The sequence below is a fragment of the Pangasianodon hypophthalmus genome, chromosome 5 (genome assembly GCF_027358585.1).
Source record: "Pangasianodon hypophthalmus isolate fPanHyp1 chromosome 5, fPanHyp1.pri, whole genome shotgun sequence".
Lineage (NCBI taxonomy): Eukaryota > Metazoa > Chordata > Actinopteri > Siluriformes > Pangasiidae > Pangasianodon > Pangasianodon hypophthalmus.
The window spans coordinates 382,739-410,503 of NC_069714.1; the positions used below are offsets into that span (position 1 = coordinate 382,739).

Here is a 27,765-nt window from a genome sequence, read left to right on the forward strand (position 1 = left end):
GCTGCAAGAAGCTGTGGCTGTAAGGCTGTCTGTGCCTGTCATGGTGGTAACTCTAAGACAGTGTGGTGGACATCAGTGGTGAGGGAAGACATGAAGTTGATGAAGGAGACCTTTTTACTAATTCTCACAGAGGGCTCTCTTGATTCAGTTGAGAGGTATAGGTGAGCCAAAAAGCAGTTGAAGAGCTGAAAGCTATGGTATTGTAAAACGTTAAGAAAAGCCAAGACACTGCATGGGGATCTGGGGCAGTGCATTTGGACTGGTAGATTGGAATCGTGATCCCTATTTTTATAAAAAGGGACCAGATGGTATCTTCAAATTATAGGAGAATCATATTCCTTAGCTGCCCAGGAAAGCTCTGTGCCATGGTTCTGGAGAAGTCAATAGTTGAACTTAGGATTTAACAATGCTGGTTCCACCCAAGCTGTGAAACAGTGGACCAGCTCTCTACTATTGAACAGCTTTATGAAGATCTATGTTTGTGTACCACAACATTGTTGTGGGAGGTACTGCAGGAATATATGGTATCTGGGTTGCTACTTTGTGCTATTCAGTCTCTGTATGAGCACAGCGAGAGTTTTGTTTTCATTCTTGGTGTTAAGTCAGAACAGTTTAAGGTAGGTGTCTGCCTCTGTCAAGGGTGTGTCTAGTCTCCACTCCTGTTTGTGGTTTTGATGCATAGACATTGGCAAGTCAACATTTTCATTTCACAGACAGGTTGGCGAGATGCCCAGTTTGAGGGGCTAGATTTAGCTTCCCTGGTATTTGCAGATGATGTTCTCTTGGCAGCATTTGAAATGGACCTCAGACTTGAACTTGAATGTTTTCCTGCAGAGTGTGAAGGTGCTAGGATAAATATCAGCATTTCCAAGGTCATGGTTCTCTCTCTGAAAAGTGGCATCCCTTCAGTTGACTTTGCCCCTCACAGAGGAGTATCTTGGGACCTTATTCACAAGTGATGGAAAAAGAGAGAGGGATTGTGTCAGCAGCAGCAGTGTTAGTCTGTCTAGTTTGTGGTGGTAAAGTAGGAGCTCAGTATGTGGACGACGCTCTCTATTTACTGGACAATCTTTGTCCCAATCTTCACCTGTGGTCATGAGCTGTGGGTAGTGACTGAAAGTACAAGGTTCTTCTGCAGGGTTGCTTGGCTTATTCTCTGTTATAGGGTAAGAAACTCAACAAGCCAGTTGAGGTGGTTTTATTACAAGAATGCCCACTGCTCAGATCCCGCTAGAGCTATATTAGGCATGTCCCACTGGATGGACACCCCAGGGTAGCCTGTTGCCTCCACAACCCATACCATCAAAAGTGGAATGAAAACGAATGAACTTCCAACAGAAAATGTGCATCCTTACTACCCCATTAAGCTTAGGAGGCAGGAGGCAGGCTTGGGACAACTCGAAAAGGGACTCTTTAATTTTAAACAGATGCAGGGACACAAACATATTACTACCTCAAATTAATCTATATATGAAAAAAAACAATAATAGAAAATGATGCAAATAATTGTTTAAAAAGTATTCTGTCTGCACGGTTTTTAGAAATACAGTCATTGTATGTAACAGAATAAAATGTGGTGTTTCTTCCACACACAGTTTGCAATCTGTGAAAATATAACATACGTTTGCATACAGTATGTGTGAGCAGTGGGTAGAGTTAGAGACGGATAGTATAATCTAACCATTTTAATCTGGCCCTGAGTTTAGGACCTTGCATGGTTCAGATATCACTTGTGAGACTGCCACTACTTAAAGTGTAAAAGGAAAATTCTTTCACCTTAAACAAGTAAATTATGGAATGTGTCAAGGCTCTGTCTTAAGTCTCGTCTTTTATTTGTACATGTCCCAGTGGGAGATACAATTCAGATGCACAGCATTATCTTCCACTGTTATGTTCATATATAGAAAAACCAGTAGTTGTTATCCTAAGAAACAAATACAGTTATAACCTTTACAGCTTTTAGCCAGATGCACTGCTGTGTCAAAAAAACAGCTTTTCTAACGTTTGGAATTCAGACACAAACTCATGCACTCTTACACTCTCTCTCTCTGAAGATCTAGCAGTTTAAGCAGCATACAGACGAATTCCTATGAACTGTGGAACTCTCTATGAGTGGAGTAGTACAACAGGGGTGACGTCCCCTTCACTGTGGTGCCGCAGCTTCACTATGGCATTATATTCTTCCCAGGGATAGAAGCCTCTGTGCTCTCACATTTCTGTTGTTGGTTAAGTAAACAATGCATCGAATATAAAATCCATGTTAATAATTTTTCATAATTGGCATTATTGATTATTTCGACAAGTCTTTTACATGTATACCCATCTAAGATCAAAAGCAAGCATTATAATATTAATCACTGCACTAAATGTTTAATCTGATAAATTCAGTGGCTCCGTGTTAGTGCACTTGTGGGCCTTAAATGAAATCGAATAAGTAAAACTCTTCCCACACTGTGAGCAGTTATAGGGCTTCTCTTCTGTGTGAATGCGCTGATGTTTTTGGAGAGTACTCTGTTGAGTAAAACTCTTCCCACACTGTGAACAGTTATATGGCTTCTCTCCTATGTGAATGCGTTGGTGTAGATGGAGATTACTCTGCTGAGTGAAACTCTTGCCACACTGGGAGCAGAAATACGGCTTTTCTCCAGTGTGAATGCGTTCGTGTCGATGGAGATCACTCTGTTGAGTAAAACTCTTTCCACACAGTGAGCAGTGACACGATTTTTCTCCTGTGTGAACGCGCTGGTGTTTTCGGAGATTACTCTGGTCAGGAAAACTCTTCTCACACTGTGAGCAGTGATACGGCTTCTCTCCTGTGTGAATGCGCTGATGGACTAGGAGAGTACCCTGACGATTAAAACTCTTTCCACACTGTGAGCAGTGAAACGGCTTCTCTCCTGTATGAATATGCTGGTGTCTTTGGAGATGACTCTGTTGAGTAAATCTCTTACCACAATGTGAGCAGTGATACGGTCTCTCTCCTGTGTGAATGTGCTGGTGTCTTTGGAGATGACTCTGATGAGTAAAATTCTTCCCACACTGCGAGCAGTGATACGGCTTCTCTCCTGTGTGAATGCGCTGATGTTTGCGGAGATTACTTTGTTGAGTAAAACCTTTTCCACACTGTGAGCACTGATACGGCTTTTCTCCTGTGTGAATGCACTGGTGTGTTTTAAGGGCATTCTGATGAGTAAAACTCTTTCCACAGTCTGAACAGTGGTGAATGTCCTTCTGTATATCATTCTGAGAAGTGTCAGAACTGAGAGTATCAGATGATGTTGGCTGACAACTAGAGCCTTTAGAGGGAATCTGTATCTCATGTTTAATCTCTCCTGATTCCTGCAGTTTCACACACTCTTCATAGTGGCACCTCTGGATGTGTTTGTGGAGGTCAATTCGAGATGCATAGTAAAGAGGACATGCGGAGCAGGAAAAGACTTGCAACAGACCGTTGTTTACTTCTGGAGAAATAGAATATCAGAAAGTCAGTATGAAATGAAACAAAATGATGAAACTATTATTAGGAACTACACTATTTATGGCCAAAGGATGTGGACGCCTGACAATTACACCTATATTTGGTCGAATAAGTTGGCAGCACACAATTGTCCAGAATGGCTGTGTATGCTGTAGCATTAACAGGGTTCCCACTCTTTTAAAGACATCATTTTCCAGGACATTTTCAATGACACACAACTAGTGTGATCGCCAAGCATTGTGTCCTTAAGCTTGGGACGATTGATAAGAACAATGACCAGATACTGAGGTTTTAATTCATAAAATTTGTTTTAAAACCCAATAAATCATAAAAACACTATTTTAAGGATGGAAATTTACCATCTGAGGAGCAATTTTGGCTCCTGAGGTAGTCAATGGTAGGATTGAGATCTTTGGCGTTATCTTCATACCACACCAAGAGCTCCTGTCCTGGGTTAATGGGTCGACAGCAACGGTACAGAATCCCACTTTGATATGGAAATGCCACAAGATTTTGCTCTTCTTCATTACAAGCACAATTCACAAACCTAAAAGAATAGGGCAAAGCAGCAGAAAAGGTAAAAAGAAAAAATATCAGTGAGATATCAGTGACAGGAGAAAGTTCTTCCAACAAACGAGGAACTATGAAAACACCCAACAATCAGTGTATACCTCACCCCATCCAGTTAGCATGCATCTCTCTCTTGGCATCTGTGTATTCTTTACACTGCCTGCTTCTGTACATCTGCAAAAAAAAATGACACATTTACATTTAATCCATTTAATTATACTATAAAAAATAAAGTTGTAATTTAGGCAGGCAATTTTTCTGTGTTCAGTCAAATCACTCTTGTCTCATGATAGCCTAAGTGTGTAGCCTTGATGCTGCAGCTGTAATCAGTCATGATGGACAAATAGTGCAATTGTGTAACCAGTAAATTCATTATAGTTTTCACATCAAGTCTATTTTGTTGAAGTTATCTAAGTATTGTCAGTATCAGTGTCAGTAATTTAGTTTAAAGTAGTCTGAGAGAGAGTTTGTGTGTTTACCCAAAAACAGAGGACTTCCTCCTTAATATTTATAATAAATTTATAAAAACTCACCACCCAGGAGTAACCACTGCTCATGGCTTCCTCTCTGTCTACCAGCTCTCCCTGGTAGGGTCCGAAGTGTGCGCCTACTGGAACAGTCTCCCCCTTATTAAACACTCCCAGGCCTGCGTCAGGAATACCGGACTTCCGAATCTCTAGTCCAGGAGGAAGAGTTTGTCTGGCTCGGTCAGGGACTCCCATGGGAGCAGGAGTATCAGGGATGAAGAGGGGTGGTCCGTGAACCTCACACTTGTTGAAGAAGAAGGATTTGCAAACATCACAGTCTGGAGGGAAAAAAAATCATAACAGGGACAAATTGTTCCCAATTTTAAAAAAAATAAACTGCAATTAAATACAATTAAGATGAAAAAGGGGATTAAGCTTCCCCTCTCAGATCCAGCCAGACTCACTGATCATGGATTAACAGTACGTTGGTTCTTGTGGGTTTGATTTGTGAATGTCGGGATAACATTTTTCCCATTTTTGCCAGTGAAATCCACTTCTAACATCTGTCAGTTCATCAGTTCACACAAGTCCTAAATGACCCCCTATTGTACTTTTAGTGCACTAGATAGTGTGTAGGGTAGAATAATCAGTGAGAATGTTACTGAGCTCCAGAGTGGCCTGATGTCTTACAGAGGTAGTCTTTATTGTCAGGATTTTCCTCTTTAATGGAGATAACTTCAGGTGTGTTGTCAGCGTCGTCTCCATGGTTGTAGATGTTCAGCTCCAGCGTCTCCTCTTTCTTCACACAGTCTGATTACGTACATACGTATGCATGTGCAGACACATACACACACACACACAGAGAGAGTCTTACACATACTGACAGAACTCTACCATTAATTAGACATTTACAGTGTTTATATATCTGTGTGTGTAGTAACCGGACTGACGAGATCTGAGCTCCATATGGACTCCTCCATTCTGCTGGTCCTCAGAATCTGATGTTCCTCCACCTGAAGTCTCTGTTTTCACATCCTCACACAGCTAAAGCTCAAAAAACAATAACCCTTATTCAACAAAGAACATAAACACTGTTTATAAATCTGCGTATAAGTTTGTAGACTCTTGTTTACTGAATTGAAAACAGCTTTAGATTTTCTTTTTCACTCCCCATTAAATGTCTTGGGGTTGCGTATGGAAGTATTTTCCAGACAAATTTCAAAACTAATTGCAAATTGTTTTTGAAATTGCATTTTCTATTTGTGGACACATATATTGTAACATAATTCAAATGAAAATCACTTATTGCGGTTTATATTTTTGTTTACACGAATGTACAATGTCTGCCAAATTTCAAATGGAAAAGTAAAGTCCATTTGCAATGTCTTATGAGTTATGACCCCGTCATATTGAAATAGCAATAGCAATCACCCCGTTTGCTGTTTCACTTCCACGGCGTCGCATGTGGAGCCAAAACTCAAGTCGACTGTAACTGACGTCACTTCCGAATACAAACACGCCCCATAGGAAACTCCCACCTCCGGCACTGATGGACAGGTTTCTGTGCAAGGCATCGGAAATGCAGATGTAAAGGAAATTTTGGCTTAGAGATGAAATAGCAATTACTTTTGAAATTAGTTTGGAAAATACCTCCATAGTTGTGGGAGATTAGCAGTGAAGCGATGCAGTAGCATACAGAAGACTCATCAAACTTTAACATCATGTTATTTTAATTTTTAGTTCATTTATTTATTATTTTTTTATGGTAACACAACTCATCATTCAGCTTTACCTGTGAGGGAGCAGGATCAGGAGCCCGAGACTTCCTGGAGGAGCGCTGTCTGTCTCCTGCTGAACTCATTATAACAGCTATAAACAAAGATTAATAATAATAATAATCATCATCATCATCATCGTCATCCTCATTTATATAAACAACATTAGAATTTAAATATATACTCCGTTATATAATATATACATTACATATATTAGTATATATTAGATATATAGTAAGATTTAAATAATTATATTAGGATTTAATTCCATTATAATTTCTGTGATAGTTTCCACTTTTTTTTTTTTTTTTTTTTTTTTTTTAGCAGGAAAATTTCTATAAAAAGAAATAAGAAGACTATTTAAAGCTGTTCATAAATTATTGTTAAAAAGTCAAGAAATAAAATATAAAATTCCAAAAAAAAAAAAAAAAAAAAAACACAACCCAAAACATGTATTTAGCTGCTAGGTAAGTTATCTAAATTTATACGAATTGTTTTTATCCTGATTAGTGTAAGCTGGCCGTAAAGAGTGACTTAGAACAAGTTCAGATTATTTAAATACTTTAAACATATAAATAAACAGGTTAGCCCCACTAAAACACCTCGCTAAGGCCGCAATACAAATCTGTCCTTATTGGATAAATAGTGCACTACATAGGGTGTACACGGCATTACTGCATACTGACTGTAGTGCACTTAAACAGTGAAGTGGAGATCCGTTTGGGATTCGGCCACACAGCTTCACTTTAACTTACCTCAGGGTTTTAAATCCTCAGTAATAGACACAATAACGTGCTTTTATTTTTAACGGTATCATATATAACGGTAACTCTAAATTCTATTAGAAATATGTTAATGTAAAGATGATTGGCTCAGTTAGCTTAAGATGTTCAGGAGAGAAAAGCTGCAGCGGTTTTTTCTTCTCCAGTGTTTTCTGGCGGTTGGAGAAGCTGCTGCTGGGCGCGTTACCGCCGCCACCTGGACTGGAGGAGAGTAGCAAATACTGACTCAAAATATAGCTGCAAGCAGCAATTACGGGGCCAAGCACGGCAGAGCCACAGCAAGGAGCTAAGCAAGGATCAGAGCATGGTCACATAAAATTTATGGAAGAATGGTTTTGAATATCAGAGTTCCTTTGACATCTTTTGTTCAGACAGGTCTCAAGATGATGTGGGCCGAATTTGGGGAAGATTGGACAAAATTTGGAGGAGGATTAGCAAAAAAACAGTTTTTAACAAAATCCAAGATGGTCGACAGGAAGTACACTTGAATTTCAGATGTTGATGTGCATTCGCTTCTGCATACTCCAGGAAATCATAGGAAAAATGAACTGTGAGTTTAGCACAAATTCTTCAAATGATCTAAGGAAAAAAAATGAAAGTTGTTACAGTTCTTGACCACAAGGTGGTGCAGTCATGAAACTTTTTGCTACATTCAGGGCGTCGTCCTGAAGACACTTAGCAAGTTTCATGATGATATGTTGATGCATTGCTGAGATACACCCTCACATCCTGTTTTTTTTTTCATTTTCCAGCTTGCTACAGGAGAACAGTTTTGAATATCAAAATTCCTTTGACAATTTTTGTTCACACAGGTGTCGAGATGATGTGAGCCAAATATGGTGAAGATTGGACAAAATTTGGAGGAAGAGTTGCAAAAATTGCAGTTAGATTTAAGCATTTTCTAGAATGTTATTGTAAATTATGACCAGTACGTGCTGCTGTCACGAAATTAGTTGTATAGCCGCAGGTCATGGTCCTGAAGATGCCCACCAAGTTTTGTGTCAGTGCGCATGAGATACAGCCTCACTTCCTGTTTGGCGGCTTCACTGTCAGATTCCTTGGCCCATTACAGGCAAACCGTTTGGAACATTCAAAGTTTTTTGATAACTTTTGTGAGGCTTACTCTGAAGATGATGTGTGCCAAATGTAGAGATGAAAATTTGTAGGAGTAGGGAAAAAACAGTTTTTTTGACAAAATCCAAGATGGCGGAAAATCTCATTTTTATGACCATAAATCTCAATTTATGACCATAAACGTACTTCCAAATAAGGCCCAAATTTGAACCTGATGGTGGCACTAAAGCTTTGGCAGCACTTGGCCCAATTTTGGTCAGAATGTTCCTTAGACCCTCCCCAATCAATGTGCCAAATTTCACAACTTTTTACCAGACGGTTCTATGGGCTGCCATAGACACCCTAGCCAGAAGAATAAGAAGAAGTAGAAGAAGAAAAGGTAGAATAACAACAGGGTGCCTACACACCTTCAAGTCCAAGCACCACAGTGGCAAAGTAAGGAGACAAGCAAGCATCATAGCATGGTCATGATTTACATATCAAGTTTCAGTGCAAATAGGCAGTAGTGTTGCCAAGATATTGCATAAAACACTATGCAGCGTTTACGTCAATGCATTTAATGGAAACAGTTTGAAATATCTTTTGTTTTCCCATCATGCTCTGATGATGATCTATGTGAAATTTGGTGAAGAATGGATAAATGGTCTAGGAGGAATTACCTCAGAATAGCTAGGAAACACTTACCTGAATTGCCCCAGAGTAGCTAGCAAGTGAGAATTTAATTGGTCATCTAGCAAACACCAACTGACATTAGCTCCCATAGATAGCAAATTCAACCTAAAACCAAAATTAACAAAAAGTGAACAAAATTGGTAGCGCATACAAGAGGAATGCATGCATGAAAATGTATTTTAACAACCGTTCGCGTCAAGGAATTCATGCAAAAGTACAACCACAGAAACACATTTTAAAACTTCCACTTTGTGGAAATTTTCTGGGTCAGGTATGATAGCATCATGAAGACAATGTAGTGTGAAAATTTAGCCAGGAAAATTGATTTCTTTACAGGAACTAGTCATTTAAAAAAACAAAAGTGACTGAAAAAATATGGTGACAATCAAAGTCATAAAAATGAAACTCAGTTAGCCAACAATATCTCGTGGATGCAAAAAAACCAACCAAAAAACCAGTGCACAACGAATTAAAAGAGCTAAAAAAATTGAACTTTATGCAGCCTACATGACGAGGAACTATCATTCATCAAATTTACCAAGGCCTCATTTATCAAGCTGGATACAATTGGATTTATTCATAAATCATACATATGAGCATTTACACAAAAAATTTGGTTTTCATGAAAATCCTGTAATTTCAGAAAATCGTTCTTACGCTCGTGTTCCTCAGTGTGTGTAAATTTACACTTAAGAAGACTTACTTATTACGTTTACAGCGTTTAACAGATGCCCTTATCCAGAGCGACTTATAGAAGAGCTTTGAAGTCTCTATCAAAATCACTTTCTCATGTTAGTTCACTAGGTCAGGGACTAAGAGCACCATCCAGAACATTTTGTGAAAACTAATCATTTTATATTACTGGCATTAATTAAAGAATACTTATTTTTCTCAAAACTTGTTTATCAAGATCACGACTTATTTTTTTATATGTCAAAAATGCAATATCTAGGCATACATGCTATATATCATGGATGAGCTCATCCGTTTTTACTTTAATCAGGGAGTGCCTTAACAGAAACTGGTACACTGGTAGAGTCATAGCCTTACAGCTCTGAGGTCTTTGGGTAGAGTCTGAGCTTGGGTGCCTGTGTGGAATTTGGCTATATTTTTCTCAGATTTCCCCTTCAGGACCAATAAAGTACATCTATCTATTTAATTATCTATCTAGCCTTATGTTTGTAAGTGCTAGACCATTTTGAAATTAGTGTACACCACCTGAGAAGGTCACTCTGTAAATAGATCGTCATGAACACTACAGTGATCCTGAATGGTTTCATCTCTCAAACAACATTTAATAACCATGGTGACATCCCAGTCCCTCAAACTGACTGGCAATGCAACTGATGGACACTAATTTAGGAACGGTCTAGCACTGACAAAAAAAAGGATGGATGGATAGTTAGACAGAAAGACAATCTTTTGGAAATTTTGGAAGAATATAGTCAAACTTCACAGTCACACAAGTTCAGGATTGAACCCTTGATCTTGGAGCTGTAAGGCCAAAACTCTACCAGTGTACCAAACACTTTCTGTTAATTTGCTCTCTGAAGAAAGTAAAAACAGATATGCTTATCCATGATGAATAATACATATGCCTAATAATGTATTTTGACATATGAAAAAAAAAAAGGTGTGATTTCGAAAAAAAATAAATTAGCTCAAGAAAATAACTTTTGTTATCTTGAGGTCACTCAGCTTTTTTTGTTTATATTTGCAGGACCTGAGGAATTAATCTAGGTCTCTCTGTTAATAAACTGTATATAAGGATAGCACCTATAACACCTGCATATCTTGCAGAAAGTCACAAAGTGACAGTGATACAGTATATTATATAAATAACTTCATGCTTTACACTAGCAGACCGGAACCTGCTGCGTTTAGCCCCCCAGCTAAAGCTACAGTCAGGTCCATAAATATTGGGACAGTGACACAGTTTTGGTAATTTTGCCTCTGTACACCACCACAGTGGATTTGAAATGAAGCAGTCAAGATGTGACTGAAGCGTAGACTTTCAGCTTTAATTCAAGGGGTTTAACAAAAATATTGCATTAACCGTTTAGGAATTACAGCCATTTTTTACAGAGTTTCTCCATTTTCACAGGCTCAAAAGTAATGGGACAATTGACTGATAAGCAGTTTCATGGCCAGCTGTGGCCTGTTTCCTCCTTATATCATGATAAATTAAGGAGATAAAAGGTCTGGAGCTGATTCCAAGTGTTGAATTTGCATTTGGTAGCTGTTCATGGGAACTCTCAATATGCCATCCAAAGAGGTGTTGATGCAAGTGAAGGAGGCCATCATTAGGCTGAAAAACCAAAACAGACCTATCAGAGAGATAGCAGAAACTTTAGGAGGGCCAAATCAACAATTTGGTACATTCTTAAAAAGAAGGAATGCACTGGCGAGCTCAGCAACACCAAAAGGCCTGGGAGACCACAGAAAACAACTAAAGTGGATGATTGCAGAATTCTTTTCTTATTGAAGAACAACCCCTTTGCAACATCTAGCCAAGTCAGGAACACTCTGGAGGAGATAGGCCTATCATTGTCAAAGCTGGTCGGTTTACCTGAAGATGCAAACCGCTGGTAACACTCAAGAACACAAAGGCCAGATTAGACTTTGCTAAAAAACCTCTAAAAAAAGCCTGACCAGTTCTGATGCAAGATTAACTTGTACCAGAATGATGGGAAGAGAAAAGTATGGAGAAGGAAAGGAAGGGCACATGATCCAAAGCATACCACATCATCCGTCAAACATGTGGAGGCAGTGTTATGGCATGGGCATGTATGGCTGCCAATGGAACTGGGTCACTGGGGTTTATTGATAATGTGACTGTTGATAGAAGTAGCAGGATGAATTCTGAAGTGTACAGAGCTATACTTTCTGCTCAGATTCAGTCAAATGCTGCAAAACTGATAGGACAGCGCTTTACAGTACAGATGGATAACAACCCAAAACATACTGTGAAAGCAGCCCAAGAGCTTGGAAATTAAATGTTCTTAAATGGCCGAGTCAGTCACCTGACCTCAACCCAACTGAGCTGCTTTTCACTTACTGAAGACAAATCTGAAGGCAGAATGACCCACAAACAAGCAGCAACTGAAGATGGCTGCAGTAAAGACCTGGCAAATCATCTCAAGGGAGGAAACTCAGCATTTGGTGATGTCCATGGGGTCCAGACTTCAGGTAGTCATTTACTGCAAAGGATTTACCTCCAAGTAATAAAAATAATTCTAATATTTATGATTATATTAGTTTGTCCCATTACTTTTGAGCCTGTGAAAATGGAGGAACTCTATAAACTGGAACTGTAGGAACTGTAAAAAAAATGGCTGTAATTCCTAAACGGTTAATGCAATATTTTTGTTAAACCCCTTGAATTAAAGCTGAAAGTCTACGCTTCAGTCACATCTTGACTGCTTCATTTCAAATCCACTGTGGTGGTGTACAGAGGCAAAATTACCAAAACTGTGTCACTGTCCCAATATTTATGGACCTGACTGTATATACAGTACTGAAGCTACATACAGTGCATCTCTCTTGGTGCTCGACTGAGGAGGATGAGGATGGTGTGTCCATAGCCCTTATCCCAGGGCTCTTCCAGATGGAGAATGAACCAGCATGTCTCATGTTGCTCAACTCCAGAATCAGAGTCCAGGGAGTGGCCTGGATTAGCCTCCACCAGCTCACAGACACAGCTGACAACTGCACAAACTTCCATGTTCATTACCACCCCAGAACACTGGTACTTCTTGAGGTGCACCTTGCTGAGGCAGCCTTGCTTTTGCCTTTCAGGCTCTCTATAGCCCCACAAGCATTTTTGAGATTCTGATGGCCAGAGGTGTCAGGATCCTCCTGTGCCTCCACCAATCAGCTGGCCATTCTAGACATGTAAAATCTCCTCATGTTTTTAAGCTCAGGCTCAAGGTAAACAAGGTAAACTCTCTGGTGTTAGAGCTCAGAAACACCAACTGTGGTACTGTGGAACTCAAATGGTGGTACTGTTTCCAATCTATTAACATGTGACTTGAGATTACTGACAAACTTTCTGGTATCTCACTGGCTCTGTTTTAGTCTAATGCTGCAGTTCTACACTGATAATAGTGTTGTAGTTAATGCATGACTTGTGTGGTGATAATTTATGTCACAGCTACTTAAGGTAAAAAGAAAACATTAATAATCTTATTTTAAACATTACTTATAAGATTACATATTTTGCCTCCCACAGAAAGTCAAGATAAATAAAATGAAAAATACAGTTCAACATACAGATCATTTTCAGCCAAAACAGTAATAATAAACATATTTAATTTGACAATTTTAAATCATGCAATGTCTCTGAGTTAGTGCACTTGTGGGTCTTAAATGTAACTGAATAAGTAAACGTCCTTCCACACTGTGAGCAAAGATACGGCTTCTCTCCAGTGTGAATGCGCTGGTGTGTCTGAAGATGATTCTGTCGATTAAAGCACTTCCCACACTGGGAGCAGTGATATGGCTTTTCTCCAGTGTGAATGCGCTGGTGGACTTGGAGAGTACTCTGCTGGTGGAAACTCTTCCCACACTGTGAGCAGTGATAGGGTTTCTCTCCTGTGTGAAAGCGCTGGTGTATTTGGAGATGACTCTGGTAAGTAAAACATTTCCCACACTGTGAGCAATGATACGGCTTCTCGCCTGTGTGATTGCGCTGATGTGTTTGTAGATTACCCTTGGCTGCAAAACTCTTGCCACACTGTGAGCAGTGATATGGCTTCTCTCCAGTGTGAAGGCGCTGGTGTTGTTGGAGATTACTCTGTCGATTAAAACTTTTCTCACACTTTGAACACTGAAAGGGCTTCTCTCCTGTGTGAATGTGCTGGTGCTTTCTGAGATTACACTGGTTAGTAAAACTCTTCCCACACTGTGAGCAAAGATATGGCTTCTCTCCTGTGTGAATGCGCTGGTGTTTTCGAAGATTACTCTGGCTAGTAAAACTCTTCCCACACTGTGAGCAATGATATGGCTTCTCTCCTGTGTGAATGCTCTGGTGGTGTTGTAGAGTACTCTCTTGAGTAAATGTCTGTCCACCTTGTGAACGGTGATATGGCTTCTCTCCTGTGTGAACATGCTGGTGTCTTTGGAGACGATCCTGTCTATTAAAACTCTTCCCACACTGTGGGCAGTGATATGGCTTCTCTCCTGTGTGAATGCTCTGGTGTTGTTGGAGACGATCCTGTCGATTAAAACTCTTCTCACATCGTGAGCAGTGATATGGCTTCTCTCCTGTGTGAATGCGCTGGTGTCGTTGGAGATCACCTTGTTGATTAAAACTCTTTTCACACTGTGAGCAGTGAAACGGCTTCTCTCCTGTGTGAATATGCTGGTGTCTTTGGAGATGACTCTGTTGAGTAAATCTCTTACCACAATGTGAGCAGTGATACGGCTTCTCTCCTGTGTGAATGTGCTGGTGTCGTTGGAGAGCACTCTGATGAGTAAAACTCTTTCCACACTGTGAGCAGTGATATGGCTTCTCTCCTGTGTGAATGCGCTGGTGTCGTTCGAAGTTGCTCCACTGATAGAAACTCTTTCCACACAGTGAGCAGTGATGTGGTTTTTCTCCTGTGTGAATGCACTGGTGTGTTTTGAGGGCATTCTGATGAGTAAAACTCTTTCCACAGTCTGAACAGTGGTGAATGTCCTTCTGTATATCATTCTGAGAAGTGTCAGAACTGCGAGTATCAGATGATGCTGGCTGACTACTGGAGCCTTTGTAGGGGATGTGAAGTTCATGTTTAATCTCTCCTGATTCCCGCAGTTTCACATACTCTTCATGGTGGCATCTCTGGATGTGTTTGTCGAGGTAAATTTGAGATGCATAGTAAAGAGGGCATGCAGAGCAGGAAAAGACTTGCAACAGACCGTTGTTTGCTTCTGGAGAAGTGAAAGGACAAAATATCATAAAATGAACATGAAATGCAACAAAATTATAAAATCTAACAACACTATCCCAACGTAAAGGAGTGTTAAGTAAAAACATGCCAGATTCTACATGAATGAAGACTCACTAATCTGTAATTCAAGAAACCAACATCAGAGAAAAAGTGGATCTAGGAATGGCTCTGATTTTGTCCAAATTCACAAGGCTCAGCATGGATTTCACAAAAAAAAAACTGCATAGAGCTGTTGGTGATGTCTGTGATAGTGAACACATCTACCTAAGTGACACTTCACTCAACCAAAGTCATACAGTTCCTGACACAGTTGCCACTACCCTGAAGGAAATCCCTGCCATGAGAACAAATCTACCACCAGACTGGTCAGACAAGTAAGCAGCACAAAATGAAGTAAAATGAGATATGTCAGTACGTGCCATGCAAGATTAGACAACTTCACAAAGCCTGCATCTTAATGCAGTGCTGCAGTCCTCAAAGGAAGTACTACAATGCCAAATAATCCTTGCCGGAAGCTTTAACCAGTATCTGAGATATTGAGACCAAACAAAAAAGTTTGAGAACTAAGATATAGCAGACTCTAGCTGAGGTGAGTGGTTGGCTTCTGTTTGAGCTAATGTCAAGCCTAGCCTAATTACAGCTAGTCGAGGAGCTGTAGAGTAGATTAGCATCTACTAATAAGGAGAACTGAGCCCTAGCATTCAAGGTTGTAAAAGATACAACAATGGGCCTTATTTATCAACCTGGATATGAATAAATTTATTTGCAAATGGTTCGTAGTAGCATTTACACAAGTTTGTATTTTTACATATGGATTTTATATATGGATTACATTGTCAAATTTAAATCGCTTATTAATTTCAGTTAAACACAATTTACTGAAATGAAATTTTGTGGGATTTTGTGAAACTCAGTTGTTGCAGCTGGGGCGTGGTTGAGCATCAGCTGTGGCTAGAGAGGAGGTGGGTCAAACTGGCAGGTAATACACAATTAAATCTCACCTGTGTCTTACTACTGCCAGTCTACTTATTTGTGTCTCTTTTGCTTTTAGTGAGTCCTGCAACCAGGGAGAGAGAGCGAGAGAGAGCGATAAAACTTGGCAGAGCTTGCGAGACACACACGCCAAGGAGCATGAACTTAAATTTGACAGCGTGAAAGCTGCAAGTCTGGGACAGACCCGTTTCCTGTTGTTGTGCTATTTTGTTGAGATTTCTGAAAGTGTGCTGAAAAGTGTGGACTGAATAAATGCTAGCCCGGAGCTCAGCTAAAATTCTGCCTGTCTCCTGATTCTTCCTCCACACACCGGCTTTTACAGTGGGACCTGGGATTTGAGGACGACTCCGACACCGCCATGGAAGCCTCCCCACTCAACGAGATCATCAAGGCCCTCGTCATCCTCCACCAAACCCAACACCAAGCTCGACCACACTCGACCAACAAGCAGCAGCTGGTCTCCCTGTTTCTTCCCTGCCCCCTCCCTTCACCTCTGATGTCTCCCGCAACTCCCTCTCTCTCGACACAGACAGCACCTAAACAAAGCCCGGCAGGTTTGCAGGCGCGGTGGAAAAGCCGAGCATTTCCAGGATCAGTGTACCCTCACGGATGCGGCGATGCTGAACCAGATCCCTGACATGCCAGAGGCTTCCCCCTGATCGAGCAGGTACGTACCGCGTGTCAGTGAGTATACAAGTGAGTTTGTCTGTACACTAGCCCCTCCACCCTTTGCAGGGATTTCCCCTTGCAGCAGACATGCGATGAGACACTGAGGCACACCTTCGATCAAGTGAGAATAACTGATGGTCAGCAAATCCAGCCTAATAGTGCGTGATCCCACACATATTTATCGATTATTAAGGATAGGTTATATTGAGTGAAGAAGCACCCTCAAACTAAGGAAGAGACGACCCAGTTGTTGGTACCAAAGAGCCATAGGGAACTTCTATTCCATGCGGCTCATCGTAATCCCATAATGGCCCATTTCTATTGGTTGGGCATTCACAGTGATGTTCACAGGTATTGTGCAGCATGCTCACAAATGTCAGCTGGTGAATCCACTGGCCACCCCAAAAGTGCCATTGTGCCCATTACCCTTAATCAAGGTCCCCTTTGAAAGAATTGGCATGGACCCCATCGCTGCATTAGAAATACACATGGTAGGATTTCTTTTTGTGTTAATCCTGGTGGATTATGCAACGCAATAGTGGGGCTCAATTCAACCCAGTCCCCTGCTGAGACCACCTCTCATCATCCCAGAGAGCACAGACTGCCCAATTGCAGGAGGAATGTTCCAATGTGTTTTCGCCTCTACCTGGTCACACGGAGCTCTCAGAACACCACATTGAGACTTCTCCAGGTGTGGTTGTAGGCAGCCACTCATACTGGTTACCTGAACACACACAAAAAAAAAACTTAGTTCTGGATGAACTCAAGGCTACGTTTGACATGGGAGTAATCGAGTCCCACAGTGATTGGAGCAGCCCGGTGGTCTTGGTGGTCGGTTCATTTTTGTGTGGACTTTGGAAAAGTCAATGCGGTAGCTAAAGTGGCATGGTTCGCTTTTATTTGACACTGGACTTAACCAAGGGGTATTGGCAGATTCCCTTGACTACAATATCTTGAGAAAAAACACCCTTTTCCACTCTGTTTGGGTTACACCAAATTGTCACCCTTTCATTTGGGTTGTTTGGAGCCCCAGCAACAAATCAACATCTCATGTACAGAATCCTCCGCCCACACAATGTCATCTAAATAAGATTGAGATGGGCAAACCCAAAGAAGTGTGCAATTGGACAGGTGGAAGAATGACACATATTGATAAGACAGCAGCAATGGCGGCCTGCCTGAGACTTTGCAAAGGTAGACTTTGCAAACATTTACAAATAACTTTACAAAATGATTAATTCCCAAGTTTACTGTTTACTTGTGAGAAATGTAAATTAGTTAGCATTCTGATGGAGAACAGCCAGACTTTACAGGGGACTAGCAATAGCAAGAGATGCAATGGGCTGACTTCATGTGTCTCAGAGGAAGCACATAGTCTTCACCCTCTCTGGTTGGTCGCTGTCATATGATAGGGGAGACATACCTGGTGGGTGGAATCTTGCCAAAACTTTTTTGTTGTCCCAGAAACATTGTTAAGCTAAGAAATATAATGTCACTAGATGATGCAGAAAAACCTCTATAACCTCTTAGACTATAGTAAAACATTGCTGTCTGGTTGCTCCTGTAGGTGCATAAACAAGCTCCAGTTATTCCAGAGTCTGTACTAGAACCAAAAATCTTGATCAGATCACCTCTACCTTATGCACAGTATCATATGTTCCCAGAAAAATGATGCATTTATTATACTAGTAATGACCTAAAAAGCACTGAACGATCTCACCCTACAGTACCTGAGCAAACTTTTGGTCTTTTATGATCTGCCATGCTTGCATTAATCAAAAGATGCAGGTTATTTATTAGTACCTAGAATAAAGAAGACTATAGCAGGATGTAGAGCTTTTTCCTACAAAGTTCCCCAACTATGGAACTTATTCTTGGTTTAAAATCTATTGGTTTATTCATGCATTTTGTTAAATAGCTTTTCTCTGGGGTAAAGGTGCAGATCTTGGGGGTTCATGACTTCATGAGAGCTATGGTCGAGCTACACGTTAGTCCTCATGCTTGATGTGATGCTGGTGTCTGATCCGGACAAACATCGACTGTCGTTGCAAATCAGAACTGAAATGATTTGCAGTTTGTATGGATGGAAATTTACCATTTGTGGAGCACTTTTTGTTCCAGAGGTAGTCAAACGCAGGACTGAGCTCTTTGGAGTACTCCTCTTCATACCACAGCAACAGCTCCTGTCCTGGGTTAATGGGTCGACAGCAACGATACAGAATTCCCCCTCGATACTGAAAAGCCACAAGATTCTGTTCTTCATCATTACGTGCGCAATTCACATACCTGAAAGAATGAGGCAAAGTGGAAGAAAAGGTAAAAATCAGACTTAAAAAAATCAGACAGAGTTACAGACTGAGAGAATGCATGGTTGAGATATCAGTGATAGGAGAAAGATAAAGTTCTTCCAAAAAATTAGAAGCTATAAAATCAATGACTAAACAAAGACCCAACAAACAGTGTATTCCTCACCGCATCCAATTCACATGCATTTCTCTTTTGGCATCTATGTATTCTTCATACTGCCTGCTCCTGCATATCTGTAGAAAAATTGCACATTGACATTTTCTTCATTAAATCAATCTATGCCTTCCAATTAAATGAGACACACGGGAACGAGAATGATGGCTCATGCTAATTTTGTTATATTAAGCATCATGAAGGCAGAATTAAAGGTTCTTGACTGAATCTTTAGTTTCACAGAACAGCCAACAAGCTCCAAGGTGAATTTAGTCACTTTAAGAAAATGCAGGCAAGGCTTTTAATCAGAATTTAGGTGAAGGACATTTTTATGTCTTTGACATGAAAAAGCTGTGCTGTTGAATCAGATCTCCCTGATAAATATCTGTCCCTTGTGTTTTGGCCTCTAAACAGACAGCTACAAAAATACACTTCAATGTCAGTTCTGTCATTAAATCAGTTTTGTACAAATCCAAACTACTTAACATAAGTAATATTTATTTACCAATAAGTGTTTGTGAGTTAATGTTGGTTTAGTTCAGTGTAGCTCTGGACCTGGATATATGAATGATCCTGTTTCAAAGATATGTCTTAAATAAAAAGGTCAATGAGTCTCATTTATCAATCTGGACACAATTCATGAAAATTCCATTAATTTATAAAAAATGTTTGTATCCTACAAGAGCTCCTGTGTAAATTTATGTTTAAATTTAACCTTGACTGATGGGCTTTAAAACTGCCATGAGTTACTGGAGCTTTAAATATGGATTATGAGTTATCAGTTTGAATAAGTTTTTATAAGTGTGTTTGAAGTGTCTCCATATATCACTGGCAAGAAGAAATTGATATTGAACTATATGGACTTACCTTCACCCAGTGGCATGTTGCAGCTTAAAAATATGCAAGTATTAAAAATCTTTATAATAAATGTATAAAAACTCACCACCCAGGAGTAGCCACTGTTCATGGCTTCCTCTCTGTCTACCAGCTCTCCCTGGTAGGGTCCGAAGTGTGCGCCTACTGGAACACTCTCCCCCTTATTAAACACTCCCAGGCCTGCGTCAGGAATACCGGACTTCCGAATCTCTAGTCCAGGAGGAAGAGTTTGTCTGGCTCGGTCAGGGATTCCCATGGGAACAGGAGTATCAGGGATGAAGAGGGGCGGTCCGTGAACCTCACACTTGTTGAAGAAGAAGGATTTGCAAATCTCACAGTCTGGAGGGAAAGAAAACATAACAGTACGTTGGTTCTTGTGGGTTTGATTTGTGAATGTCGGGATAACATTTTTCCCAGATGTGTGCCAGTGAAATCCCCTTCTAACATCTGTCAGTTCATCAGTTCACACAAGTCCTAAATGACCCCCTATTGTACTTTTAGTGCACTAGATAGTGTGTAGGGTAGAATAATCAGTGAGAGTGTTACTGAGCTCCAGAGTGGCCTGATGTCTTACAGAGGTAGTCTTTATTGTCAGGATTTTCCTCTTTAATGGAGATAACTTCAGGTGTGTTGTCAACGTCGTCTCCATGGTTGTAGATGTTCAGCTCCAGCGTCTCCTCTTTCTTCACTTCTGACACGTCGAATGTTCCTCCATCTGAAGTCTCTGTTTTCACGTCCTCACACAGCTAAAGATCAAAACAACAATAGCACTTATTCAGAAAAAGACTTTAGATTTCCTTTTTCGTCCCTCATTGTGCGTTATGTTTTGTTAGGTCATTCAGCTTTACCTGTGAGGGAGCAGGATCAGGAGCCCGAGACTTCCTGGAGGAGCGCTGTCTGTCTCCTGCTGAGCTCATTATAACATCTATAAACAAAGATTAAAAACAACAATAATAATAATCATAATAATAATAATAATAATAATAATAATAACAGCAGCAGCAGCAACAACAACAACAACAACAGCGTCTTTGACAGTTCTATAAAAATAAAAGGAATTATCCTGATTAGTGTAAGCTGGCCGTAAAGAGTGACTTAAAACAAGTTAAGGTTATTTAAATACTTTAAACATAAAAATAAACAGGTTAGCCCCCAATAAAACACCTCGCTAAGGCCGCAATACAAATCTGTCCTTATTGGATAAATAGTGCACTACATAGGGTGTACACGGCATTACTGCATACTGACTGTAGTGCACTTAAACAGTGAAGTGGAGATCCGTTTGGGATTCGGCCACACAGCTTCACTTTAACTTACCTCAGGGTTTTAAAGCAGAACGACGTTTTAAATCCTCAAAAACAGACACAATAACGTGCTTTAATTTTTAATTCCATCGAACTGCAACTGCAAAACTCTGTCAGAAATTATTTAAAGTGATGATTAGCCTGGCTAAAGCTGTTCAGGCGACAAAACTGTAGGGTCTTTTTCTTCTTCATTATTTCAGGCGGTTGGAGAAGCAGCGATTGGGCGCTTTACTGCCACCACCTGGACTGGAGGAGAGCTGTTCAACCCCAAATGGACACTATGGCTTTTCTGCGACCTCAGGTCTTGACCACCCTACACACTGATTCCAGATTTATCATTTCTGACTATTGTAACATTTGAACAATTAATCATAAGTCAGCAACACATGTAAAATAAGTGAAAACTAAATACAAAGCAAAGTCCAATGCACTGATTGCCAGTATGGTCGGAAGTGTGAGCTTGGGTTTCTCGACACGGCTATTCAGGAGGTGTGTTTGAAAGGGCGAGACGCATTTCCGCTGTCTCATCCAGCTTCCAACTATATTTGGCTTTAATGCAGGCAAGAGCGCTGAATCCTGCTTCACACAGATAGGAGCTTACAAATGGGATAATCCTTCAATGTACACAAAGAAACATCTGGGTACTCTGGGTACGCCAACTTCAAGGTTTCTAAATGGTACCATCCATCCATCAGTACAGAGAATGGATGGATGGACTGGAGGTTCTAATCCCTCCTCCGCCCCGTGTGTGCAGAGGTTGCAAGTTTTCCCCATGATTCAGGGGTTTCCTCCGGGTATTCTGGTTTCATCCCCCATTCCAAAGACATGCACTGTAGGCTGATTGGCATTTCCAAATTGTCCGGCGTGTGTGTGTGTGTGTGTGTGTGTGTGATTGTGTCCTGCGATGGACTAACACCCCATCCAGGGTGTCCCCCGCCTTGTGCCCCGAGTCCCCTGGGATACGCTTCAGGGATTAGAGGTGTGAGGCAGCAGTGCTAACCTCTCCTCACTGCTCACTGTTTTTCCCTTGCAAAACAAGATTTTGGTGATGCAAAAGCACATCTTAGAGAGTGTGAAGTTGCAAAGCAGTCTTTGTGACAGAAGTAACTTCATAGTACAACTGTTTTGCATAAAATGCTTTGCATTCTGAGGACTGAGCAGGAACTTAAGCTTGTAAATGGTCAAAAATCCAATCAGACAAAGACCTTGGAATCCTTCAGAGTACAGGTACAATCTGTCAGTTATACACAGTGCTTGTTTGGTTAAAGGTGAACAGCTTTTTTTTTTTTAACTTGTATGTTTATTGTGTAGTTGTGTAGATATGTACACATTTATGAATTATTCTGAATGGATAATGGTGATGTAAGAAATTCTGTTTCGTTAGCGCATGTTACTACCTATAATGTATTTTTTTGGGAGTTTTTCTTCTAATTTAATTCCAAGTACGATTAGTGTAATGATAATAAGATTAACTTTCACTATTTTTGTCAATGTATGAATGCAAATCTGGATTTAGTTAAACTTTTTTTTAATTTGTGTTTTAATTCTTCACAGCTACGTATCAGTCATGAAGCCAAATCTTTTCTGTCTCCTGTGTCTAAGTGGTGAGTGCACTCATATCCTACCTTTCTGTTGATAAATGAAATGATTTTTATCCTTCAAATCAATAAAAGAAATGAAATCAAATTAATATACAACCAATTTAATCTTTTCATTTTGACCTGGACTACTGGTCATTAAAAAAAATAAATAAATAATAATAATAATACAATAAACTGACGGGTTTGATTAATTATGACTATCAGGGTGATAAAATCTAGGTAGGATGGTAAGATGAAATAATTAAATGTGAAAAAATAATGCCAATAATACCATTACATACATAATGCTAATACATAATTACTAAAAAGATGAATAATGAGTATAATTAACATATATTCTACTAAAGCAGAGGGACTCGGGAGAAGGCTTAAGCTCCATTTGCTGTACGTTTAATGAAGCAGTAACACAAAACAGTGTTATGTAGTGAAATCACTCCTGATACTGAAGCTCAGATGTGTGTGTGTGTGTAAAAAAAAAATATATATATATATATATATATAACCATTTGCATTGAAACGCTGTATCAGTGTTTGATTCGTTTTTTCAAAAACACTAGTTCTCGAATCCAGACGATCATCAGACAAAGGACAGATCCAACAGAGAAGTCTTAGATAAAGCAGAGAGTGAGCTAGTGCATGATTAATTCCTTTAATATGCCACAAACAGGAAACAGGAACAGGAAATGTGTGTATTAGAACTCAGGGGAGAGCTCTGTTGGTGTACAGGTGTCATGACCTGGCACACTGTTACAATATTAATTATTGAGTAAGTTAATGTGTATACAAAGAACTAAGATTTGCTCATTTTAAATTCTTTCTGCCTCCTTCCTCTTTGCTTGCACTGACTCTGCTGAAATTAAGCTACTTCTTTTAAATTAACTTAGTAAATAGACTAATTTGCTATGGTTCTGTCTGTATTATAGCACATAATAAGGTGAGGAACATGATTTTTCTGAGGATCTAGTTAACAAACCCAGAAATTTCCACTGGCACATATATGGCGCTGGAAAAAGAGACACACGTTTCTTCTTTTTCTGGGTTTTTGCATTGGAAACAAGTTTATTTGCAATTCTACACCAGCTGTCAAAGAGACAGGGAAAAAGAGTCCTCGGCTCTCGGCTGGTCTATCTCTGTCGATTCGCAAGTGCAAGACGTTAGGTACAGAACTACGCATTTTGTTGTGAAGTGGACAGGCGAGAAGATTCATTGTTAGAAGATGTTTGTTTTTTTCTCAGATGTTGGCCAAATGCCTTCAACAAAGGATGAAGAGTAGAAATTAACAGCTGTGAAGTTACACTAGTCAGATAACATCCTGGGTAATAAACATCCTGCATCAAAACAACACTAGATTAAAATCTAGCAGCTCTTCCATGACAAGTTACATTTGGGATTGAAGTATTTGTTTTTCATTTTAGCACCATGGATAATAGGGTTGAGCGTCACGAAGCTTCTCATCACTTAATAATTACAGAATTATACCAGACTGAGCTGGTTTTCTTCTTTTCCTTAGCAAAACAAGATTTGGTTCCATAAAAGCTTGTCTTAGTGTAAATGAGGATGGAAATCAGTCTCTGTGATGCAAATTACTACAAAGTACAAGTTTTTTGCTTAAAATGTTTTGCATACTGAGGACTCAGTAGCCGTCTGAGCTTGTAAAGAGTCTAAACCTAAAACATACAAAGACCTTGCAAACCTTCAGAGTACAGGTACGATTAATACCAAAACATAACGGTTTACTATTAGGGGATTAAACAATAGAGCAATAAATATCAATACATAGAAATAGACTAATTAACCAGTCTACACAAATAAATAAATAAACTCATAAAAATGATGTTAATGCTTCTCATGTTCATGTCAAGTAGCCTGTATGCAGTGATTATACAGCAGCATAATTTGATATGAAGTACAACATGTGCTGTATAGCTGTACATTAGCTGTACATAGCTGTAATTCTCTACATATCCACAGGGTGTCGATAATTCCCACTGTTTCTAAAATGTCGCAGCCGGCTCTACGCATGGGGCAAGGCTTCCGTAAAGATACGCTCAATTTCCCGCCAAGGTTTTCTTTATAAAGACAAGTGGGATGGTGTTCCTTGATCTGAGATTATTGTAGGTGCACACTGTCACCTAGTTTACAGCTGTTCCTAGCAAACTCCCCACAATGTGGCGTGGAATCAGTTAGCAAGCAAAAAATCCTCCTGGGAAGAAAAAAAGAGAACTTTCTTTCTTTTAGGCTGAAAAGCAAAAGAAACTTACGACTTCACATTTCATTCATAGGAATCCCCATTGTCCTGTCTGTCCCTCGTAAGTACTATCTGATCCAGCAGGGGAGACAATGGATTGATGCTCAGGCTTACTGCCGAGCCACATACACTGACTTGGCTACTATCGAAACCAATGACAGCATGGTCCAACTTCAGAATGAAGCACAGAGACAACAATTCAGTTCCAGCGCTTGGATTGGACTGTACAATGACATCAACAGCTGGCGCTGGTCTCTTGGAAATGAGCCATTAGGAATAATGAGCGACTGGGCAGCAGGAGAGCCCGACAATGCAGAGGGACATGAAGCGTGTGCTGCGACAAACCCAGACATTTGGTTTGATGTTGATTGTGCAGTAATATTCCACTTTGTGTGCTTTGATGGTGAGGAACAACACTTAACACATTTCATCAGAAACGGTTGTCTTAGGAATAATATCTGAACTATGCGCTCAGTGTGCTCATTGAACTAGAGTGTGCTCTATAGTGCCAAACATGTTACACATTCTCTCCTCATCTTCCACCATTAATGCTGATTTTCGACAGATTTACTGCCTGAACACATTTCTGTTTATCCACAGAGCACAACAGTATTTTTCTTGTGTTAAGTCTAACATAAAACTTTACCGAGAAACCTCTTTAACCTGCAATTTCCAGCTCTTGTGTAAGCAGGAAGTGTTAATAATATATTTTTAAATTCTCACAGACAGGAACAATGGCACTGCCAGGTACATTTACGTATCTGTTTATAAGACATGGAGTGAAGCTCAGAGCTACTGCAGACAGAATCACACAGACCTGGTCAGCGCAAGGGACACAACAGAAAACTCAGTTATCCAGAGAATGATCTCCGAACCCATATGGTTTGGCCTGATCAGAGACTCCTGGAAGTGGTCAGACCAAACGAACCTCTCCACTGTTAGCTGGATGCCTGGAAAACCTGACAATGCTTTGAGTAATGAAAATTGTGGTTATTTGTACAATGGTCAGGTCGCTGACGCACAGTGTTCAGACATTATGCCTTTCTTCTGTTACTCAGGTGAGCTAAAGTTTTATTTACTCTTGTATAGATTCTACATTCGACTACAAGGCCCATCTAAGATTTAAAAGAGATGAATTTCTTCTCAGAAAACCCTGAATTCTGCGTGTAACGTCAAATCAACATGGCTGCTCATAGCACCAAAAAACACATAGTATGTGTTTTGTGGCTTGTAATGTTTCTATATTAACATGTTCTTCTGTCTCCAGTAATCACTGGCAAAAAACAAATCATTAGAGTGCAGGTCCGGTCTAGTCCGGATGCGAATGATCCTGCAGTAACGGCAGCCACCTTGGAGAAGGTAGGTCTCATCCTCCACAATGTTAACGTACAGTCTGTTTCTCTTTACTGAAGCTGTGACACAGGACACACTCTATTGCAATCATAATATGACAGGTTCATTCAGTTTCTGTAGCATTTACACACAAATTAGGATATTTAGTAATGAAAGTTCTGTTATGTTCTTCAGATCAAGCAGAAACTAAAGGCTCATGGGATGGCAGAGAACACCAGGATAAAATGGAGACAACAACCAGATGGAGTGGTGTTTCACAAGGCGAAATAACATAAATATAACTCTACAAAATAATAAACATATATCATATAGTTCAGACTAAGATAAGTCTTTAGTCCTTATTTAATCATGCAGATCCAGGTCAAGAGTTTCAGTTAATGTTCACATCAAACATCAGAATGAAGAAAAAGTGAGATCACTGTGACTTTAACCGTGGCATGGAGGTTGGTGCCAGATGCGCTGGTTTCAGAAACTGCTGATCTCCTGGAGTTTCACACACAACAGTCTCTGGAGTTTATATAGAATGATGTGAAAAACAAAAAACAGTGAGTGAGCGAAAGTTCTATGGGCGGAAACACCTCATTCATAAGAGAGATCAGAGGAAAATGGCCAGACTGGTTCAAGCTGCCAGGAAGGATATACAGTAATAATATGATATAATAATATATTCGCTCTTTACAACTGTGGTGAGCAGAAAAGCATCTCAGCATGCACAAAACTTCTAAACTTGAGGTGGATGGGCTACAACAGCAGAAGACCACATTGGGTTCCTCTCCTGACTGTCAAGAACAAGAATCTGAGGCTATCATGGGCACAGGCTCACAGAAACTGGACAGTTATAGATTATAAAAAAAAAATCACCTGGATTTTTTTCAGTTTTCAAGTGTTCAGTTTGGGTGAGTCTGTGCCCATGATAGCCTCAGATTCTTGTTCTTGACAGTCAGGAGAGGAACCCAATGTGGTCTTCTGCTGTTGTAGCCCATCCACCTCATACTGCGCTGACAACCAGGAGGACTGGCCCTGGTTCCTGTCGTGGACAGAATACGCCCAGAACTCCTTACATCTTTCAGCCACGCAACTAACTCCATTCCTGTGCGTACTACGTTACCAACCTCCCTTGTTCTCAAAGCCAATCCCCTGCCGTCGATGACTGGTTCAGGAGGAGTGAACAAGTGTGGAATGTTGCACACCAGCACCTTGAACAAACAACCCAGAGGAACAAAAAATTTGCAGAGAGACGTCAAAATGCCACTCCGCAGTATGAACCCGGAGATAGAGTATGGCTGTCCACAAAAGTCACGCATGGATGCAGGAAACTTACCCACTGCTCCTTCAAAGTTCTACAATGAATCAATGAAGTCACATACCAGCTTAACCTAACGCGCCACTGCCGCCTTGTACCCACTTTCCATGTTTCAAAGCTCAAGCCAGTCACTCCAGGACCCCTAGCCAACAACAGCCCCCCCTCAACACAGCCCAGCTCCTCTAGACAGTACCTCATTGCCCAGGA

General features: G+C 40.3%; 2 protein-coding genes and 1 pseudogene across 2 annotated transcripts; 1 reads left to right on the forward strand and 2 right to left on the reverse strand.

Moving 5' to 3' along the window:
* LOC113524368 (zinc finger protein 585A-like) overlaps positions 1–13,117 on the reverse strand; it is a 53,530-nt pseudogene extending 40,413 nt beyond the window's left edge.
* LOC113524367 (zinc finger protein 850) lies at positions 1,810–21,269 on the reverse strand. Its single transcript, XM_053234316.1, has 16 exons — positions 21,067–21,269; positions 20,598–20,674; positions 20,324–20,495; positions 19,817–20,088; positions 18,886–18,953; positions 18,509–18,699; positions 13,132–14,731; positions 12,350–12,621; positions 6,308–6,384; positions 5,947–6,183; positions 5,466–5,559; positions 5,206–5,325; positions 4,582–4,853; positions 4,155–4,222; positions 3,838–4,025; positions 1,810–3,461 (listed from the first exon to the last, which is right to left on the reverse strand). Exons 2-16 carry the CDS (start codon positions 20,664–20,666, stop codon positions 2,371–2,373), a joined length of 4,791 nt encoding a protein of 1,596 aa, XP_053090291.1. The 5' UTR covers positions 20,667–20,674; positions 21,067–21,269; the 3' UTR covers positions 1,810–2,370.
* A 1,288-nt stretch (positions 21,270–22,557) lies between these two features.
* On the forward strand, positions 22,558–26,550 carry LOC128318302 (C-type mannose receptor 2-like). Its single transcript, XM_053233847.1, has 5 exons — positions 22,558–22,657; positions 24,937–25,305; positions 25,628–25,960; positions 26,170–26,261; positions 26,430–26,550. The coding sequence occupies exons 1-5, from the start codon at positions 22,621–22,623 to the stop codon at positions 26,523–26,525; spliced, it is 927 nt and encodes a 308-aa protein (XP_053089822.1). The 5' UTR covers positions 22,558–22,620; the 3' UTR covers positions 26,526–26,550.
* Positions 26,551–27,765: the final 1,215 nt, after the last annotated feature.

Bases quoted from the DNA above. Each gene is read 5' to 3' on its own strand.
- LOC128318302 (XM_053233847.1), top strand. From the start codon at position 22,621: ATGAAGCCAAATCTTTTCTGTCTCCTGTGTCTAAGTG. The intron at 25,961-26,169 runs GTGAGCTAAAGT...TTCTGTCTCCAG, and splicing joins GCCTTTCTTCTGTTACTCAG to TAATCACTGGCAAAAAACAA. The intron at 26,262-26,429 runs GTAGGTCTCATC...TATGTTCTTCAG, and splicing joins CGGCAGCCACCTTGGAGAAG to ATCAAGCAGAAACTAAAGGC.
- LOC113524367 (XM_053234316.1), bottom strand. From the start codon at position 20,666: ATGAGCTCAGCAGGAGACAGACAGCGCTCCTCCAGGAAGTCTCGGGCT. The intron at 12,622-13,131 runs TTAAATATGTTT...GTGGGGCTATAG, and splicing joins CATGATTTAAAATTGTCAAA to AGAGCCTGAAAGGCAAAAGC. The intron at 6,184-6,307 runs GTAAAGCTGAAT...CTTCACTGCTAA, and splicing joins CTGATCCTGCTCCCTCACAG to TCTCCCACAACTATGGAGGT.